Source organism: Hevea brasiliensis, chromosome 18 (assembly GCF_030052815.1).
Source record: "Hevea brasiliensis isolate MT/VB/25A 57/8 chromosome 18, ASM3005281v1, whole genome shotgun sequence".
NCBI classification, from domain to species: Eukaryota; Viridiplantae; Streptophyta; class Magnoliopsida; order Malpighiales; family Euphorbiaceae; genus Hevea; species Hevea brasiliensis.
Genome location: NC_079510.1, coordinates 2,636,563 through 2,657,208, shown reverse-complemented (window position 1 = coordinate 2,657,208; position 20,646 = coordinate 2,636,563). Strand labels below are relative to the sequence as shown.

General features: G+C 28.5%; 2 protein-coding genes across 5 annotated transcripts; one reads left to right on the top strand and one right to left on the bottom strand.

Annotated features, from left to right (window-relative positions):
* The first annotated feature begins 3,335 nt into the window (after positions 1–3,335).
* Positions 3,336–8,450, top strand: LOC110667216 (pectin acetylesterase 8). 2 transcript variants are annotated; one of them, XM_058140926.1, is made up of 12 exons: positions 3,336–4,235; positions 4,333–4,415; positions 4,676–4,805; positions 4,899–4,978; positions 5,058–5,144; positions 5,230–5,354; positions 5,456–5,516; positions 5,701–5,754; positions 5,830–5,907; positions 6,395–6,500; positions 6,899–7,044; positions 8,067–8,450. In XM_058140926.1, the coding sequence occupies exons 1-12, from the start codon at positions 3,977–3,979 to the stop codon at positions 8,067–8,069; spliced, it is 1,212 nt and encodes a 403-aa protein (XP_057996909.1). In that variant the 5' UTR covers positions 3,336–3,976; the 3' UTR covers positions 8,070–8,450. The 2 variants fall into 2 exon arrangements, with proteins under 2 accessions (XP_057996909.1, XP_057996908.1); XM_058140925.1 differs by lacking the exon at positions 8,067–8,450 and adding an exon at positions 7,221–7,423.
* Positions 8,451–16,292: 7,842 nt separating this feature from the next.
* On the bottom strand, positions 16,293–19,602 carry LOC110667215 (pectin acetylesterase 11). Of its 3 annotated transcripts, XM_021827996.2 has the most exons (13): positions 19,427–19,602; positions 19,117–19,248; positions 18,951–19,033; positions 18,717–18,846; positions 18,512–18,591; positions 18,319–18,405; positions 18,100–18,224; positions 17,853–17,913; positions 17,663–17,716; positions 17,494–17,571; positions 17,173–17,278; positions 16,782–16,930; positions 16,293–16,644 (listed from the first exon to the last, which is right to left on the bottom strand). In XM_021827996.2, the coding sequence occupies exons 1-13, from the start codon at positions 19,494–19,496 to the stop codon at positions 16,534–16,536; spliced, it is 1,266 nt and encodes a 421-aa protein (XP_021683688.1). In that variant the 5' UTR covers positions 19,497–19,602; the 3' UTR covers positions 16,293–16,533. The 3 variants fall into 3 exon arrangements, with proteins under 3 accessions (XP_021683688.1, XP_057996843.1, XP_057996844.1); XM_058140860.1 differs by having other exon boundaries at positions 16,293–16,930; positions 19,427–19,585; XM_058140861.1 differs by having other exon boundaries at positions 16,293–16,930; positions 19,117–19,253; positions 19,427–19,564.
* Between the last annotated feature and the right edge of the window lie 1,044 nt (positions 19,603–20,646).

Sequence of the window (20,646 nt, the reverse complement as noted above, 5' to 3'; positions counted from 1 at the left end):
TAGTTTGTGTGTGGGACCCTTTATCAGGAAATTTCAATAAATTAGGCATATATGTGATAGTGAAGAAATTAATTAAAAACAAGTTCATTAACTTTTGTGCAAGAGACTTTCCACCATTTATATGCTATCATTAGCATGATGGATTTGCAATGTAGTCCTAAGTCATTTTCATGCTATTGTTAGTTGGCCAAACTCTTGGTGAATTGTAACCTACATCCAAACAAATCTAAGTCTCCATCATTTGGTCATCATTCTTCAAAATCAAGCCAAGGAAAATTATAAAAAATTTGACATTTAAAGGGCTTTCAATTTCAAATTTCAAAGTGGGCCTTTCTTTTGAATGTTGTTTCTCTCTTAAGATTGCAAATTTCATAGATGGCCAACTCCAATTGAGCCAATTAGCAATTGAAAACTTATAATAAATTGCAATGTCTATATAGTATAATAAGATTTAGCTTTTAAATTTGGTTTAAAGAAGAATTTATGATAAATGGACTATCTACTTTTCATGAAAAATATTTATTTTTATTTTAGAAATTTAGAATTTATCTTTTTTTTAAGATTTTTTTTTCAATTATCTAAGATAATAATTGTGATTTATTAATAAGAAAATATGATCATTTATTTTAGAAATTGAGAATTTATCTTTCTTTATCTTATTTGAAAGAGAAAAAAAAAATGAGAAGGAAAGAAAATTTGGGTAAAAATAACAAGTGGGATCCATAATTTATTTCTCTCAAATTTGAAGAGAAATTAAAAGGAAAATTAATAAAATTACATTTTTATATCTTCAAATTTTTTACTTTATTTAAAAATGAAAGCATATAATAGAAATTTTACTATTTATAAAAAAAAATTTCTTCCTTTTGAAATTAAAAAGAGATTATTAGGTACACTAAATAATTTATTTTCTTTCAAATTTAAAGAGAACGTAAAAGGAAAGTTAATAAAATTGCATCTTTACCTCTTTAAAATTTTACTTTATTTGAAAATAAAAGTGTAAAATAGAAATTTTACTATTTATAAAAAAATTTCTTCATTTTGATATCGAAAAGAGATTATTGGATACACTTGATAATTTAGTTTCTCTCAAATTTGAAGGGAAAGTAATGGGAAAATTAATAAAATTATATTTTTACCTATTTATATTTTACTATTTCTAGAACAAATTTTATTCCTTTTGATATTAAAAATAGATAATCAGGTGTACATAATAATTTATTTTCTCTCAATTTCGAGGAGAAAGTAAGAGAAAAATTAATAAAATTACATTTTTATCTCTTAAAATTTTTACTTTATTTGAAAATGAAAGTATAAAAAAGAAAATTTTCTATTTATAAAACAAAATTTCTTCCTTTTGATATTGAAAAGAGATAATCAGTTACATCCAATAATTTATTTTCTCTCAAATTTAAAGAGAAAGTAAGAGGAAAGTTAACAAAATTGAATTTTTACCTTTTAAAATTTTTACTTTAATTATTTGAAAATAAAAATAAAAATTAGAAAATTTTCTATTTATAAAATATTTTTTTTATTTTGAAATTAAAAAGAACTTATTAGGTATACTTGATATTTTCTCTTAAATTTAAAGAGATTAAGAGTAAAGTGAATAAAATTAAATTCTTACCTCTTAAAGTTTTTACTTTATTTGAAAATAAAAGTATAAAATAGAAATTTTACTATTTATAAAACAATTTTCTTCTTTTTGATATTAAAATGAAAAAATATTAGGTTAAAAAAATTACATTTTTATTTCTTAAAATTTTTACTTTATTTGAAAATAAATGTATAAAATTGAAAGTTAAATATTTATAAGACAAATTTTTTTCTTTATGATACTAAAGAAATTTTATTAAATACATTTGATCGATATAAACAATTTTAATTCTTGTTACATTCATATATATTTAAATTTTTCATAAAGTATGAAAGATAAATCTGAATTAATTTCTTTATAATAAGGCAATGAAGAGAGAAAGAGAGCCATAGTACCCTAACCCTTCTAAAGTTCTCTTATATATATATATATATATATATATATATATATATATATATAACCAAAAAAAGGAAAAAAAAGTTTGGTATTGCCAACGAGGAATAGCGAATGCAGGCTCAACAGTGACCACAACTTTAAAATAATTGGGTCCCACATAAAAAGTAATCACCGCCAATCACGTGGCTGGTAAATAGCGAACTATTATGATGGAAAAAATCACAGCCAATGGAAAAGTAACAAGTATATTAGCGCTGGGGGACTGTTGTAATGATGTGGGTGACGTGACCGTTGCAATTTCTTGTGCGGCGTCAAATGTCAAAACAACTGGGCCACAGCCCTCGTCGTCACCACAACTTAATTAATTAATCATTCTTTGATTTTACAGGAGAATCTAAATCGAATCGATAGAGCAAGTTCTCCTCGATTTTGATTTAGTTCCAAGGCAATTTTGAGATTTCTTGATAAATAAAATAACCATTCAGTATTTTTTTTTATAATTATTTATTTAATTATTAATAGTACGTAAAATAGCAAAGATAATAAATGATTTCTCCATAATTATTGCCTATAGAGTTGATTTCGATATCTTTCTATGTAGGTAGGCAAAATATTTCCAATCATTGGTTACACGAAATATGGTATAAAATCCATAATAATTATGTTACGTTACGTTAATTTGGCACAATAAGGAATGTCCACTTAATATTACCTTTGAGGTTGCGTCAATTCTGCTATTCTACGTCACGTTAATTTGCCTAAATTAATTTAGCAAAAAATTTAAAACAGAAATAAAAAAAATATATAAAATTAATAATTACTAATTTTTAAAAAATATTGTTATTTAATTATTATATTTTAATAAAATTAATCACTTAAATACTTTTTATTTTTAATTCGTAAATCGTTTATTTTTTTTCATTATTTTAAAATAATTTTTTATTTTAAATAATATAATTATTTAATCTCATAATTTTAAAACCATCAATTGTTTAATTTTTATGATTTGAATAATATAATTATTTTATTTTTTTATTAATTTAATTAATAAAAAATTATTTTAAAATAATGAAAAGAATTAAACTAAAAATTGAAAAAATTAAATAATATAATTTTTAAAATAAAAAATATATATAATTAATTCTTTTAAAATACTAATTTTAAATGGTAATTTTAGAATGCCACTCTCTGCCTTGCTTATTTTTCTCACTTTGAGAGCGCGTAAACGGATAAGATTCACTGCTCCATTTTGTAGCTGCTACATAGTCGGGTCGGGTTGTTAGCCCATAACCGAATCAAAACCCATATAAAATGGAGCTAAACATTTGTTTGATGTACGCTGTGGGCTTTTTCGGTGAACGAGTGTCGGCCATTGGGTTCGCTGCTCCTCTTAAAAAAAAAAAAACACTTTTCCGGAAAAGCGCTTTCTCCAAGTGAAAGTGCAGCAGTAACCTGTAATTATCGCCATCGTCCTCTCGACCACCCTCTACCATTCTTAGAATCGACTACAGTTTCTTGTTTTTGCCTCAACACCCAATGCATGGAACTGGGTTTGCATCATATTCTATCTGCAAACACTTCGTTATTGAGAATTCTTTTATGTACACACACCTGTTCATTGATTTTATACAATAAGAACTTGTGCTTTTCTTGTGTGTTTCTTTTATTATTATTATTGTAATGATGCAAGTTTCTTGCAAATGCCTTTATGGAAATTGGAAGGAAGCTGTTCTATAATAAAATGCTTAGCCAGCATTGCAGTTTTTGCTGAAGTTTTCTATACATGATTTATTTGCTTTTTCCTCTGTTTTGGTGAAACTTGTAGATTGTGTTGTCGTTTTTGTCATTTGGGTTCAATGTTTTTTCGTTCTTTATTTGATAGATAATCTCATTTTACGATTTGAATTTCTATCAAATATCTAGCTACCAATAGTAATAGATAGATCTGTGGTTGGTAATTAAATTTATTTCTTCTATATAGTAATGTTTGTTTCATTTATTATTATTATTATTATTATTATTATTGCCATTCTCTGGTTCACTTATGTTTATTTAATTTTGGCTCTCTTTTTTTTTAATGTTACTTTCTGTGTAAAGTATTCGCATTTGCTTGCTTGCAGGATGGTAGATTCAAGAATGGGCCTATGGTTGAATCTTCTAGTTTTTGTTTTGTTGTTGATGAAGATAGAAGGCTTTTATGTGGGAATTACTTATTTGAACAATGCAGTCGAAAAAGGAGCTGGTAAGTGTGCAATAATCTGATTAAACTAAATTTTATTACTCTTTTTTTTTCTTTGAATTAAAAATATTGAATCTTTTGAATCTAAAATATCCTGCAGTTTGTTTGGATGGAAGCCCTCCAGCATACCATTTAGATAAGGGGTTTGGTACAGGCATTAATAGTTGGTTGGTTCACTTTGAGGTTTGTTTTCTATAGTGATGACCATTTAATAATTGCTTTCATCAAACAAAACTTAATGTTGTGATTGATATATGATGCAGAGAATCAATTTTAATTTTTCTTTTTGTCCCACAATGCTTAGAGGAGCTAAGCTAAGACCATAATTGATAGTATGAACTAAATAACGCAATTAGAAAGATGGATGAAGATTAGTTATTTACTTCTTGAATGATTTTGCATTTTATCTTATTGCAATATGCCTTTTCTCTCATTGGTTTAAGGGAGGAGGATGGTGCAACAATGTAACAACTTGCCTTGCCCGCAAAAAGACTCGTTTAGGTTCATCTAAGCAAATGGTCACACAACTTCCTTTCTCTGGGATTATGCACAACAGGCGGAAATTTAATCCAGGTATTACTAATTATGTAGTTGTTTAGAGCTTCTGATTTGAATTTTGACTTTCACACCTATTCCTTAAGCTTTATTTTGTCCGAACTTTTGTAGATTTCTACAATTGGAATAGAGTTAAGATCAGATACTGTGATGGGGCTTCTTTTACTGGTGATGTGCAAGAAGTCAATCCTGTAAGTTAATTAAAATTGGCAAGAAACCAGAATAAAAATTTCAGATTTTTTTTCTTTAATCAGATAGTAATTTGATCAGGCTACTAACCTTCACTTCAGAGGAGCAAGGATTTTTCTTGCTGTCATTGAGGATCTATTAGCTAAAGGAATGAAAAATGCTGAAAATGTAAGAGCCATTGGAATATTTGTCCCACTTCTTTTTTTCTCATTTTAATACTCTTGTGTATTAATCTTGCAATATGTCATTGCAGGCTCTTCTCTCTGGTTGTTCAGCTGGTGGACTGGCTTCCATTTTGCATTGTGATAGCTTCCGAGCTCTCCTACCTATGGGAACTAAAGTAAAATGCCTTTCAGATGCTGGTTATTTTATCAATGTGTAAGCTCATTGATGGGCCCAAATGCCCTGAACCTATATGCAAAACTTTGCATGCCACTTTACATATTTCTGCAATTTAATCACTTAAAATTTTATAACAGGAAGGATGTTTCTGGAGCACCACACATACAAACCTTCTTCAGTCAAGTGGTTTCATTGCATGTATATCCTATTTCTTTCGCTCTTTCTACTTTGGATTGCATTTTTATTCATCTCTGCAGATTGTGCCACTCATAGTCTGGTTCAAAATAATATGTCAGCTACAGAAAAAGAGTTCAATGCCATGGTACATTCTATTAGAATGAAGAGTAGACTCCTAATTCATACTTTTTAATCTTTTCTTTAGGGATCAGCAAAAAATTTACCTCTTTCCTGTACTTCAAGATTAAACCCTGCATTGGTAAGTGCATTGATGTTTCTCTCTGTCTTCGCCATTTCCTCTATGGTCTCACTGATACTTCTTATTGATTTACAGTGTTTCTTCCCACAATATGTGGTGCAGCAAATACGAACACCCCTTTTTGTTCTAAATGCAGCATATGATTCATGGCAGGTAAGCACTTTACTAGTGCTTTATGTACACGTTGATTTTTTAATACATAAAATGGCTTTTTTTTTCATCTCATTAATTATTGCTGTAAGATGTCTATACCCATAGAGGGATACACTAGTTGTCAGAATCATTGGTCTAATGCTTCTTGTTCTTAAATATATATTGAACATTTTTCTCACATAAGACTCCCCCATTGTCTTAGTGTTAAAATTGAAAGGAAAAAATGGATGCTTCTTTTCTTTGAAGTGGAAAACAACTCTTGTACTATGTACAAAGTAAAATTTCAGGATGTCAATTGCAAACTTTTGCTTCATGTCCTTCTTCTTCTTCCTTAAATCCATAGCATTGTTTTCTCTAAATATTTATGTAATTAATTTCTATTAACAGCGCAGAGGCATTCTAATTTTTCTTGTAGCAGGTGGTTCTATTTGCAAATTTTAAGTTTTGTTTTGTGTTTTTAATCCTTCATATTATTCAACTGATTCAGATTAAGAATATTTTGGCACCAAGTGTTGCTGATCCTAGTGGCACCTGGAAGGGCTGCAAGCATGACATAGAAAAATGCTCCCCTATTCAACTTAGAACAGTGCAAGGTAACTATGGGCAACCTAATTTATACACTTAACCAATCTTGCAAAGTCAAAATTTCTGTTTGGTTTGAGTATGTTGTGGTAAAGAACTTGCTGGAAATTGTGAAGAAGAGTTGTTAGTAATCTCACAAAATTAAATGAAAAAAAAGACAGATAATTGTCTAATTATCATGACAAACATCCAGCAAGTTGTAAATACAACTGTGAATTGGCTCTGCCCTTTATATTCTAATCATGCAGTTTTAAACACAAACGTTTGCCTAATGTTATTCATAACTGGGAGGGCCCTCATGCAATTTCTGCAAAACTTTTCTTGGAGTTGACAGAAAAGCTATTCAAATCATTTACAAAATGTAACAGTTGCAAACTTTTCTTGGTAATTTATCTCTGGTTTATTTCAGATTTTAGGTTGCAATTCTTGAGTGCATTGTATAGATCAGCCAACTCTTCTTCCCAAGGATTGTATATAGACTCTTGCTATACCCATTGCCAAACTGAAATGCAGGAGACATGGTTCATGGCTGACTCTCCAGAGCTTAGCAAAACGGTAAGAATTAGCTTTTTTTTTTCTCCCTGTAATCAATTCTCCAGAATTTGTGTTCTCCTTGGTACTTTTTTATATGTTTTATTCTCATTATTATTATTATTATTATTATTATTATTATTATTATTATTATTAAGCTTACAATTATTTTTTTTCATTTCCAAAAATATATCATGCAGAAAATTGCCAAGGCAGTTGGAAATTGGTTTTATGACAGGAATCCTTTCCAAAAGATTGATTGTCCTTACCCTTGCAATCCAACCTGCCCCATCGACAACCTTTTCAATCAGCCAAATAACCTAGAAGTATAGATTTTAGTGCCTCAAAATTCATCTCATTTCATTTTTATTATTCAAAAGAGCATTGTGGGAGTTTGTTGGGGGGGGGGGGGGGTGTGTGTGGTGTGTGGGATGGTGGGAAGCAAAAGATAAGGGAAATTGATTAAGGCTTCTAAATAAGCAGATGCCACTATTGCACCAAACTTGTGTGCTGGGCATCTGCCATCATTATTGTATTCGATTATTATTCATAAATAAAATCAATTCTTTCCTATTTCCATCATCTACCTCTGTTGCTGAAGCCACCTTCAATTCATTTCTTTGCTTGGGTGGTTTGGCACCTTTGCTTAAGAAACTTGTTCTCTATGCAAACTTGTGAACATTGGCTAAAGATAATGCCTGTAGAAGCTTACCAGGTTCTATTTCATTACTGATTTTTGAAAATGACTAATTTGAAAGAACTATAATAACAAAACTCGTAAAGAAAATTTCATTAAAAGATGCTCTGGTAGATAAACGAAGCTCACTTTCTCAGATTAAAAGGAAAAAGAGGAGAGTCGAGGGAAGTCTTGACCATTATAATACTAACTCTATCTATTTTGTTTATGTGTGTGACCCCAAAGAAAAAAAAAAGGTGATTGCACACAGGCATATGTGCTTCTTCACTTACATAGCTAATAGATTTCATTTGTATCTGATAAGCTTTGTTTAAAGTGTTTTGGGAGGTTGGTTCTGTTGGTTTTGCAGTAGGGACCACGAAATGGGATTTCAGCAACAGAAAGTTTGAGTTTGGTGAGATGGTTTGTTTTTGGTTGATAGCAATGCAAATGTTGTTGAATGGGCATGAAATTCAAATTCAAGTACTGAAATCAGAAAGTAAATTGTTAGAGGATGAGAAGGATGCAATATAGCTCCTGAGCTCGTTGGCCAGCATCTTTATAGAATCACATGCATAGAACATATCCCCTCCTTTTCTTGAGGGTGCAGGTATGCATGAATTAAACTGTCATAGGAGAATTCAAAAGTTGATACCACAGATTAAAGTACTGAATACATAGCTTTGCCTTACAAATCATCTGTAAATAACTTGAATTTTTTTATTTTTTGTCTAAATCAGCCATAATTTTTCCATCTTTTTTTGTTCTCTTGTATACTATTGCCTACTTGTTTTGGTTAAGCTGTTAGTGATAGCTGGTGAAAGTATGTATAATTGACATCTATCTCAAATGGATCTTAAGTGAGTTGGTATAAGCAAGCTTTCTCACTTAATGAAATATCTAACAATTCACGCATCAATGGATGGTGGTTTCAGTTTCCAGTCATATAGCTCTTGTCTTTGCTTCTAGGAAACCAAACACGGTAGTCTGCCCATTAGCTTGTTTTTGTATTGAGCTTTTTAAACCTGGACACTGATTGGGTCTGGGCTGGTTTTGGGTCGAAATCAATGGTTTAGGCCAAAAAGAGAATGAACTAAAATCGGACGGACTGGTAGCGGTTCTAACTGGTTATGGTTTCAAACAGTTCAGCATCAGTTTTAGTCTGATTCAATAGCAATTCTAGTTTTGAATTTCGAGTAGTGCGATTTGGTTTTAGGTTGAACCAATCATAATTTTTTTAGAAAAGGAGGGAAAATTCTCTTTAAAATTGGAGACAAAAAAAAAAATTGCAACAACAATTCAACAGTAAATTTCATTAATTCTTAAATATTGTAAATTGTTAAATTACATTATGTGATAATTAAGTTACCTACGCTCTCTTAATTCTAAAAAGGCCCAATTATCTTTATTCTTTATTCGATTTTATTTTCTTATTGTCGATTTTCTGCTTTTATCCAATCTTCTATACAAGTCTGTGCTTGTAATGATCTGGATTTCATACTAGTTTAGTGTTCTATCTAGTATTCACCCACTTTCTCTGCCATTGCATAATCATTTGTGACCCTCTTTTTGCTTGGCTAATGACTTGTTTGGTAATTGGTATTAAAGCTATCACCGAGAAAAAGTACTTTTTTAAATATATTAGAATATTAAAAATAATTTAAAATTAAATTTAATAAATTTTAATTATAAAAACCCCATAATAATAAAATAATTTTTTTTACAAACCACTTTTTTTAACATCTAAAATGATATATTTTTTTTCCTCTTTCTCTGAAAAACAGTTTTTGTCCTTCAACCTCAATACTATACAGGCGCTAAAGCCCTGTTTGGCATTGAGTTTCAGAATCTGAAACTGTTTTTCTGAATAAAAACACAATTTTAGATGCTATTGAGAAAAGTAATTTGAAAAAAAGCTGTTTTGTTATTTTAGTATTCTTATGACTAAAACTAATCAAATTTAATTTTTAATTATTTTTTAATATTCTTTAACTAGTATATTTAAAAAGGTAATTTTCTCAACAACAATTTCAACAGCAATGCCAAACAGAGCTTGTTGAACGATGAGACTCATAAATATCTAAAATATTTTGCGTACCTTAGTCCTCACGTGTGAGTTTTATCTCATCAACATACGCCGATAATATTCAACTAATAAATCATATATACCATCTATTTTAACCCTCTAAAAAAAAATTAGGTAAATTACATGAATATCTTTCAAATAGCTAAGCCATCTTTTGTCTTTCATTATTTTTATAGATTCATTCAAGTCATGATCATTTTCACAATCTTTTTAAAAAAGCAACTGTCTTAATAGATTCAATTAAAAATAAATGTGGAGTTGATCATGAACATGGTTAATTAGTATCATTAAAAACTTATGAAACATCACATATTTTTTGAGAAATATTCCAAATATTAGGTTAACATTTATATAGTGGATAACGTGATTTAACAAATACACACAATATGTCTATTCATATGTTTGATTTATTATTTTATAGGTGGAATTTCAATCCGTACCTTTTGGAAATTTTTTTTGGGACGCATGTTATTTTCCCCTTTAAATGCCCTTGAAGGGAAAATGTGAATTTGTGTGAAATTTGTGGCATTTATATGAAAAAAATAAAATTTTATATACCCAAAATACAGCTCATAATGTAGTCTAAGCAAATATATATAGTTTAATACCTTTAATGCATTAAAATTATTGGCCATTAAGAGGGTGTTTAATTTGATTACTTACTTTTAACTTTAACTTAAATATATTTTTTAATTTATAAGTTAATTTAAAAATAAATAATTAATATGTTTGGTAAAATTATTTAAAATTAACTTTTAAATGGTTTAAGCGTTTTGTTAAATGTATTTAAAAGAAACTTAATTTATCAAAATTACTAAAAAACATATATCATTAAGTATTGTGGTTGTCAAAATGAGAATAACAATAATTTTTTAAAAATTATTAGAATAATATAGTCTTTTACTTAAATCAAAGAAAAAATTAAATAAATATCTCACGTTCTGTTTCGAGTATTTTTTTATATTTTTTATATTAATATAATTAATTAATAAATAAATATATAAAAATATTTAATTATATTTTATAATAATATGAAATATTATACTTAAATCTTATAAATAAAACTATTATAATAATTATTCAAATCATTTACTCAATGCAATTGAAATAAAGTAATAAATTAATAAATTGAAAAAAGGGAAGGGTAGGGGTGACTTTTTACTGTTTTTTAAGAACAGTAAAAGGTGCACCTCTTTTAGTACAGTATAACAGTCTTAAATTTGATGTGGTTTGTAAATTAAGATCCGTCAGTGATTAAGGCGCACCTCATAGACTAATTTTTTGAGATCTTATATTAATTGTGAATTGAATGTATGAATGATTTATATAGAAAAATAGACTCTGTTAAAATTATTATGATTTTAACAGTGATTCATTCTTGTATTTCCTATATCTGGGTAAATATATATATAATATAAACTCTAAAAGTCCATGTGATACTGTGAGTATTATTTTTTATATTTATATTAGAAATACATTTAATTATATTTTATAATGGTATAAGATGTTATACTTATGTCTTATAAATAAAACTATTATCTATAAATAATTATTAAAATCATTTATGCTATATTTAATGAGCATAATGCGAGATAATGTAATTAAATTTTTAATTAAAATTTAATAAAAGATTTTCATTGCATTATATTTTATTATAGCCTAGTAAACATAGTATTAATAAATTTAATTGAAATAAAATTGTAAAATATTTTCAATGCTTTACATTTTATTATAGCCTACTAAATGAAGTATTAATAAATTCAATTGAAATAAAATTTTAATCATTCACTATATTACATATTAGTTATGTGTATATATAATTTTTGTTTTAAGAGTAACTAATATTAATTATAAAAAATTTATTATTTACTTATAATAATACATTAAATAAAATATAATTTGATAATAAAAAAATATTAAATTATAAAGTCTAATTTATTTTATTCAAATTAAATAATGTTTATTTAAAAAAAGGTGATATGAAGGGCTCGACTCGCACGTGGCACAATTAACTTAGCACACACGAGTTATAAATCTTACTAACAAAAGCGTGATGCGAAGAACAAGCTATTAATTAAATAAAACGTCAAGGCTTAGATGGCGGACACGAGGGCAATGACGATTAAATTAGTGCACATGAATTACTCTACTAGCGGAAACAATGGGAAGAACGTGAATTGAATGGAATGTCAAAGATTAAGTGGACATCACGAAGACTTCATACGACAAACACACTAGCAATTTATTTGTTTATTTATTTATTTATTTTAAGATAGAGAATACATAAACGAATTAATGATAAGAATAAATTACATTTAAATTATAATAATTTTAATAAAATTTTTATTTTGATATAATTCATAATTCATATTCAGTACAACGTGATTTAGAAGTATTACACATTTCTAAAGATTTAACCCAAAATCGTTCAGAGTAGAAAAAACGAATCCATATAGCCGACCCTAAATTTTTGAAATAAAGGCTTAGTTGAGTTGAGTTGAGTTGAGTATAATTCATATTCACACATAAATTATCACACACGAGTTAGGCCCACCAACAAAAATGTGATGCAACAAATATGTTATCAAATTAATGAAAAGTCAAGGCCTATGAGGCAAACACAAAGACACCATAAGAATATGGTAAATAATGAGTGTGAAGTTGAATTTAATATTTATATTAGAAGCACAAACCCAACTTTCAAATTAAGGTGTTGAAATGAGGAGACCTAATATATTATTAACCTTTAATTTCTTTTATATTATTTCAATGTGTGATATTTTAGCTCTAATTCATAGATTCATTAATTACAATGCAAATCCAATATGATATCAACCCAAGAGTGATAGAAAGAGCCTCTATACATTTTATTTTTAATTTAAATGAATTCGCTACTCAATTTCATAAATTTTACCTTCAAATAAAAAAAAAATACATATATACAAGGCAGGAGAAATTCTTATATATATTTGATTCACCATGGAATGCTCACCATTAATCAAAGATACAAATATGTATTTAATAATTGAGTATCATAATACATTATAAGTCTGAGGTTTTTTGTTAAACTGGATATATATAAGAAAAATTCATATAATTAATACATTAAAATGACATGATACTAGCCGTATCAAATAAGTATGTACTAATAAGGGTGAACACTATTCAGTTTGAACCGAATAAAATGAATTAAATCGAGCCTCCCTAATTCGATAATGCTGTTCAGTTTGGTTTTAAATTTTAAAAATTTTGGTTTGTTGAGTTTAGTTTTTTAGAGAAAAAAAAATTATTAAACCAAACAAAATCGAATTGTTTTATTGATTTTTAAATTACTTTATTTTTATAGAGAATTTATGTATTATATATATTTTTACATATATAAATTTTTTAATTTTATTGATTAATGGCTACTAGGTTCAAATTGAAGGAGCGAAAGTATGGTGATTAGTTCATTAGAGCATTAAATTTCAAAAATTTTCTTCTAGGGTTACATGCATCATGCTATATCTCTTATGTGCCTAATTAATTTCAATACTCAATTGCATATTAAAACACTTTTAATATATATTAGGATCTATGTTTGTCATTCAAGATTATGCATTAACAAATTAATTCATTTAAACCTAGTTTAAAAGAGAAGTTAGAGCACTAACCTCTTTGATGCACTATAGATGTAATTGGCACCTTTAGGAAGCAACTAGGACCCCAAGTGTTGTCCTTCTAGCTTGTCTACATCAAGATCACCAATGGGCAGCCCCTAATTTGCTTGTCAAGCCTTTGCCAACAAATTATAAATTGGGTTTTTGCCTTTAGAGAGGTAGTATGTATGTATAGGACACTAGAAACAATTTCTAGCAATTTTAATTCAAAGGATTTTGGGTAATTCTCTTTGAATTGATGAGACAAAATGAAGAGGAGAGGGAGAGGTGTGCCGCCACACTTGAGAGAAAATAAGAGTGTTATGTTTCTTCTTTTCTTTTCCCTTTTATATAATTAGGTCATTAAGTCACTTAAACCCTATGCCACATGTCACCATTTCATTGCATCTTATTTTTAATTGACTCAATCACATTAGGCCAAGTATTAAAGTTAGACTTAATATTGACTTTGATTATCTTACATGATAGAAAGACAAATGACAAGCTTATATGATGCCATGTGTCACCATCTCATGGTGTCATATGTCACCATGTGAAATGACTAAATTACCCTTATGTTGTAATTTTGAGTTCTCAATCCAAAATCATTATTTCTCCTCTTCAAATCAATTTATATCAAATATAAATTAATTAATTAATCTCTATTAATTAATTTCTCATAATTAAATTTATATTTAAATACTTTAAATATAAATTTAACTTATACTATACATCTAATAACCCATATTTGGTTTCAAGTCATGCTAGGGATTTTGCAATCTTATTGTAAACCAAACCTATTTAATTAATCAATTAAACTCTTTAATTAATCAATTAAATCATATTTTACTTGGTGATTATTTTGTGTATGTGTGTGACTCACTAGGTTCATCACTAATTGGCAATAAGATATGATATTAACTTTTAATATCATCAGAACTCTTTCTTACCATAAATGATTTCCCTAAATCATTTTAGGCATCTCATAGACTATGGTTGACACTTAGCATAGCGTGCCATGGCCACCCAATCAGTAACAAGGAATACTTTAAATGAACCTTTAATCATATATTACCATGCACTATAATCTCTCTGTTACAAAATCACAATTCAAACTGGAGTCATGGTTTATGTCAAACCCCATTTGCTATGAATATTATGTTCTCTTTTAATTTCAGCTCTTAATTAATTAGATTTTCTTGTCAGAAACTCTTTTCTGACTAAATTTATCTGTCATGACCAGGAACTTGAAACATCAAGAATAATTAAATAAATATAGGATTTTTATTCCTATTTACTTAGGGTAACAGATTCTATCTTGATTAACACCTATCTCCATATATAACTAGTAGGAGCCAACACATGTCCATATATCCATACACAATACAAGTATGAAAGCAGTATCAAACTCAAACCACCCATATACAAGATAACTGTGTTATCTCAAATCTAAAGATTATATGCATTGATATGATATATGATAATACATTGACAAGAGTAAACTCTATGTGCTTGTCATATACATCACTAGTTTGGCCTACTTATCATGTATAAGTGCTTATCATGTTTGTTTTATGGCATGAGACTCACTATTTTATCTTATTTATATCTCATATAAATACGTTGGGAACAAATATTATTATAAATTTTCTGGATAAATCATGTCCTATGTGAATTATCATTGATTGTAAACCAATTTATAATACTTTGTGCTAAAAATACTGTCACTCATATTCTTAATAACTTAATAATAGAATTTATAACAAAATATCAATGGACTTTTTCTATTACACATAAATGCATTATGTAAATGGAAAAGTGAAATTATATTTTATTAATAAAATATATATAAAATATATACTAAATGATATGCTCTAGAGCATATTACTAACACAAATTAAGGTCAAAATCAGATCAAATAACTTGAAAATCAAGTATAAATAAAAAAATCATCAAAGTTCAAAAATTAATTGCTTCAAACTGAACCAAATTGAAGCAGTTTGATTCATTTCGATTTTTCATGCATTTCGATTTGATTCAATTTTTAAAATATAATAATTTAATTAATTTAATTTTTATTGTTCGATTCGATTTGATTCAATTCAATTCAGTTTGATTCAATTCAATTCAATTTGAATCGAATGCTCTGCCTTACATGCTAAGACACACTCAATCAGTATGTAATTTTGTTGTTAGCAGCATATATAAGCAAGTGGTTATAAAAATTTTATTTTTATATACATTGTATAATAATGATTTATTGAAATTTAAATCCTCTTGTATTCATTTAAAAGCGACTTATCATGCGCGCTAGTATAATCTTACCTTTTAAATTTAAAATAAATGATTAAATTTTTAAAAAAATTAAAATTTAATTATAAAAAATAAAAAAATTATATATTATGCCTATAAAAAAATAATTTTTTAATTTTATTCATAATTAATTTTGTCCATAATATTTTAATTATTCAATTGAGTTTTAATTCTATTTTGACACCCATAACAAGAAGAGGGAATTCCAAAACAAAATTATTTGATTTAAAGGCCATTTAGTTTAATTTATAAATTATTAAAAATTACTTATAAGTATAAAAGTTATAAATAAATTAATATTTAATTTGACTTATAAATTAAAAAAATTACTTAAAATAAATCATAAATCATAATTTAACTGTCACGTGCTAACCAATCTTAACACGTGTATAGAGATAGTATTGGAGATCAAAAGCCAAAAGCTTAATGAGAAGTTTCTCCCACTGCTAGCTTAGGGGCAGATATGTGGGCTTGGGCCCTTCTAGTTGCGGGCCTCTAGTTGTTGTCCTTTTATTCTTTGTAATTTGGGCTTGATATTCTAATAGCAGGAACTCATGAATTTTCACTAGAAAGGATGATTTTATTAAATTTTAGATTCCAACACTATCAATTTCCTTGATAGAGAGAAATGAACATAAATAATAAGAGAGATACCCAACATTAGAACTAAGTCTTGTAATGCTTTTTATTTGCTATGAAGACTATATAGATCATAAACACCCTCTTACTTTAGCCCATTTTAATGATGAATCATGAAGTTGTACACTTTGTTGATGTGAATTTAGACTTGTTGATTGCTCTTATGAATCAGAATCAAGTTTGACACAAGTTGGGTTGCAAGGGTAAGGGCAATCGATCTTCCGGAAGTTGGCTCGATCGTAAAACCAGTCTCCAACTGCCTTACCGATTTTCTGCAGAATATTTTTCAGATAAAAGAGGACTTAAAAACTGAAAATAAGTACGTAAGAAGAAAGAATCGGTGCAAATGTAATAGTAATGAATCTGGGAAGCAAGAATGAAGATGGAGATATAGCAGTCTTTTACTTACTGTATTGGCCACTACTGGAGACTTATCTGCTAACCAGACAGTAGCTGATCCAGATTGGCAGTGTGCATAGCAAGAATCTATGAAATATCCATTTGAAGGATTGCTGCCAGCTCCAGTGTTCAATGCACTTAAGAATTGCAACCTGTAATCTGCAAATAAAACCTCCCAAAACTCAGATTATGTCTGAAAATATCAAAGATTTAGGTTCTGTTTCAGGAACATAACAGGCTTTAGCATAGACTAATAAACCGAATCAACGGCGTTACTGCATTTTGAATCAAATTGTAAAAGCTGCCGATTCGAAACGGTATATTAGATTAAACAGAAGTTGGGAATAAAATTCAAAATCATGCAAGATCATTGGTTTGGTCCACATGTGGATATAACTCACCTTGCACAGTTTTGAGTTGATCAGCTGAGCACTTAGTTAGGTCAAGTTTGCAGCTCTTCCAGGCTCCTTTTGGATCAGCAGCGCTAGGTGCCATAATATTCTTTAACTGAATGAACATATTAAGTTGCAGGATCAGAAAACAAGCAAAGGAGAGACATGCCAAACAGACCAACATCAATTTTGAATATATTAAGTTAAGACATCATTAAGACGATCTTCAAATTCATCGATTATAGTATGGGAAAGAGAGTTGCGTGTAAAACGCAAGTAATAGTAACAGAAAGTTCCTTTTCACTGAGAATTAAGCTCAAATTTGCTAACCTGCCAGAAATCATAGCCTGAATTTATCACAAATAGTGGAGTTTGCATAGTCTGAGTTACGTATTGTGGGAAGAAACACTGCAATATTACCAGGAAAGTGTTTATGAGAACAGAGAAAACTTCAATGGAGAGTGCTAATATCCATATTGACATGGCCATCGACACATACCAATTCTGGTTTATTTTTTGAAGTGCAAGAGGGAGGAAGACTCTTTACTGACCCCTGTCAAAAGAGAACAAAAGAAATCACCAAATTGGCCAGAGTAATGACAAGAAATAAAAGTTTAATAGACTTAATATAAGACTAATCAATCATCAGAGAAAGAGAGAGAGAGAGAGAGAGGGACAGTAGAAGGTACATGTAAACCAACTATTCCACCAAAGAAGTTTTCGATTTCGAACCCACCAGCAACATCCTTTCTGCAAATGAGCACCATAGTGATAAAAATTGTTATGATGTGTCTTTTTATGTATTAAGCTCAAATTATAATCTGATCCGAAAAGTCTACAGTAAGAAAAAAAACCAAATTGGATATATATGGTGGTAGAGGAGGGATCGGACAATAGACCCATGCCTAGTTAAGGTCCTAATCAGTATGAACTTACCCATGAATAAAATAACCAGCATCTGAAACACATTTTACTCTAGCAGTTGCAGGTAGGAGAGATTTGAATTTATCACAATGCAGAATAGCAGCCAATCCACCAGCCGAGCAGCCTGAAAGAATAGCCTGTAATTACAAGTCCAAAGAAACAGAGAAGAAAGGTAAGCGAGATATAAAATTGAAGTAAAAAACAAGAAATGTTCCTAAGAAAGGGTCATACATTCTGAGCATTTTTCATGCCTTTGGCCAATAAATCATCGATAACAGCCTGCCAAACTCTTTCTCCTCTGAAGTACAGTTGAGTTTTCTGATCCAGAAACATTGACACACATAATAAGCATACAAGTGTTTCAAGCTTTCCAATGCAGCCACAAGAAAGCTCTGAAAATCCATAGATATTTCAATCATCTTACGGGATCAACTGCTTCCACATCACCAGTAAACGATGACCCATCACAGTACTTAATCTTGATTCTATTCCAGTTGTAAAAATCTACATATTGAAACAGAACGCAGTAAGGAAAAAAGAAAACTCAAATTAAGCTTTATATAATGAAAATAAAAGGAAAATTGGATTATAAATAGATCTAAAAAAAAAATTAAACAAATGGGTTTTACCAGGATTAGCTGCTTGCTTGCTCCCTAGTATGCCAGAGAAACCCATTGTCTTCTCCATTTTCGATGATGAACCCTTGTATGTGTTCTTTCTTTCCAGGCAGCTTGTGATATCATCACACCATCCTCCTCCCTATATATCACCATTATAAAAGAAGAAAATGGCTGAAAAATAAATCAAGAAATTGAAAACAAATAACTTTACTTGAAGGTTTATAATTACAAGTTGATTAATACCTCCATGTGAACCAACCAGTTATTAATTCCAGAACCAGATCCCCTTTGCAAGTGATAAGCTGGTGGACTTCCATCCAAACATACTACAGAGAAATTAATTTCATTATAGAAAATAATAACAATATATAAAGCAAAAGAAGAAATACAAATTGGAAAAATAACTCACCAGCTCCTTTAGCTTTTGCAGTTTCAACAATAGTAATAGGAATGCCACCTCCTTCTGCTCTGATCAGCAATAATAAACAGACTAGAAATAAAAGATAACACCACTGATGACTAAATCTTGAATCACCCATTTCTGTACTAGTTAGAAAAGAAAATAAGATTAAAAGAAATAAGAGGAGAGCGTATGCAAATGCGTATAATATATAGTAGGAGGTGTGTGGACTGTGAAGAAGAAGCTGTAAATAGAAAGGGTCTGTGAGGTCGCAAAATAAAGCTGTAGATCCGCTCCAAAGGTTCCTTTTTTCTCTTACCTTCAGACAAAAGGACAAGAGAGACGCTTGTTTTCGTCTTTAGATAACGTGGGCAAACATCCCATTGCATTTATAGGAAAGAAGAAGAAGAAAGAAGAGCACATGAACATGCACGACCACCCCATTTACCAGTGACTTTCATATGTTGGGTCAAAAACATCATGAGGCAGCACCGAGCAGTATCCTCCAAAGACGCGTCTCATTGGCAGCCAGCCCTCTTCCACATTAAGTATCATTCAACTAGTTTCTATTTCTGTGGTAAAAAAAGGTGAGCTAAGGTAAGATTTTTTTTTAGTCAGTTAAAAATACCGTTGAATGTATTTATTAGAGTGTTTAATTTAATTTATTTTTAATTTTTTATTTAAATTAATTTAAAATTTAGTCTAAAAATTAAAAATTTTATATTTTTAAGCTAAATCAACAAATCAAGAAATATTTCATCGGGGCTTAATTCTTGATTTCATATGTATTATTAGGATGTTTAATTTAATTTATTTTTAATTTTTATTTAAATTAGTTTTAAATTTTTAATTTAAATTTAATTTAACTTAAAAAATAAAAAAATTAAATTTCTTAATTTTAAGCTAAATCAATAAATCAAGAAATATTCATCATGACTTAATGCTTAATTTCATATGTATTTATTGGGATATTTAATTTAATTTAATTTAAAAATGAGAAAATTAAGAAACTAAATTTCTTATTTTTAGGATAAATAAAAAAATTTCAGTTAAAAATCTTTATTTTTTTTTTCTAAAATTAAGTTATCAACAAAATCATATTATAATTCTGTTAATAAAATTTTTTTAAAAAATAATTGATTTAAAACACTATTTTCCTTCGATTTTCAGTTAATATGTGATATTGTTATATAAAGCGTTAGAGTTAGAGGAAATCAAGCTTTTTGTGAAAGTTGTAAAGTTATAAAAAAAAATTGAATTAATTAATTTTTTTATATAAATTCATAATCTAAATAAAAAGTTAGTAAATAGGTAATAAAAGAAAATTTACAATTTAATATTCACTTTATAAATTTATATAATATATTATATAATTTTATATATATTATATCTCTAAAATTTTATTTTATATAGCCTATCAATCTTTTTAATAATTATCAACGTGATTGGTACCGAGTGATTTGAATATCTTAAGTAAGATTAAGTAATCAATTTTTATAAATAAAGAAATAAAAATACTTTACCCTCATAACGGGCTTC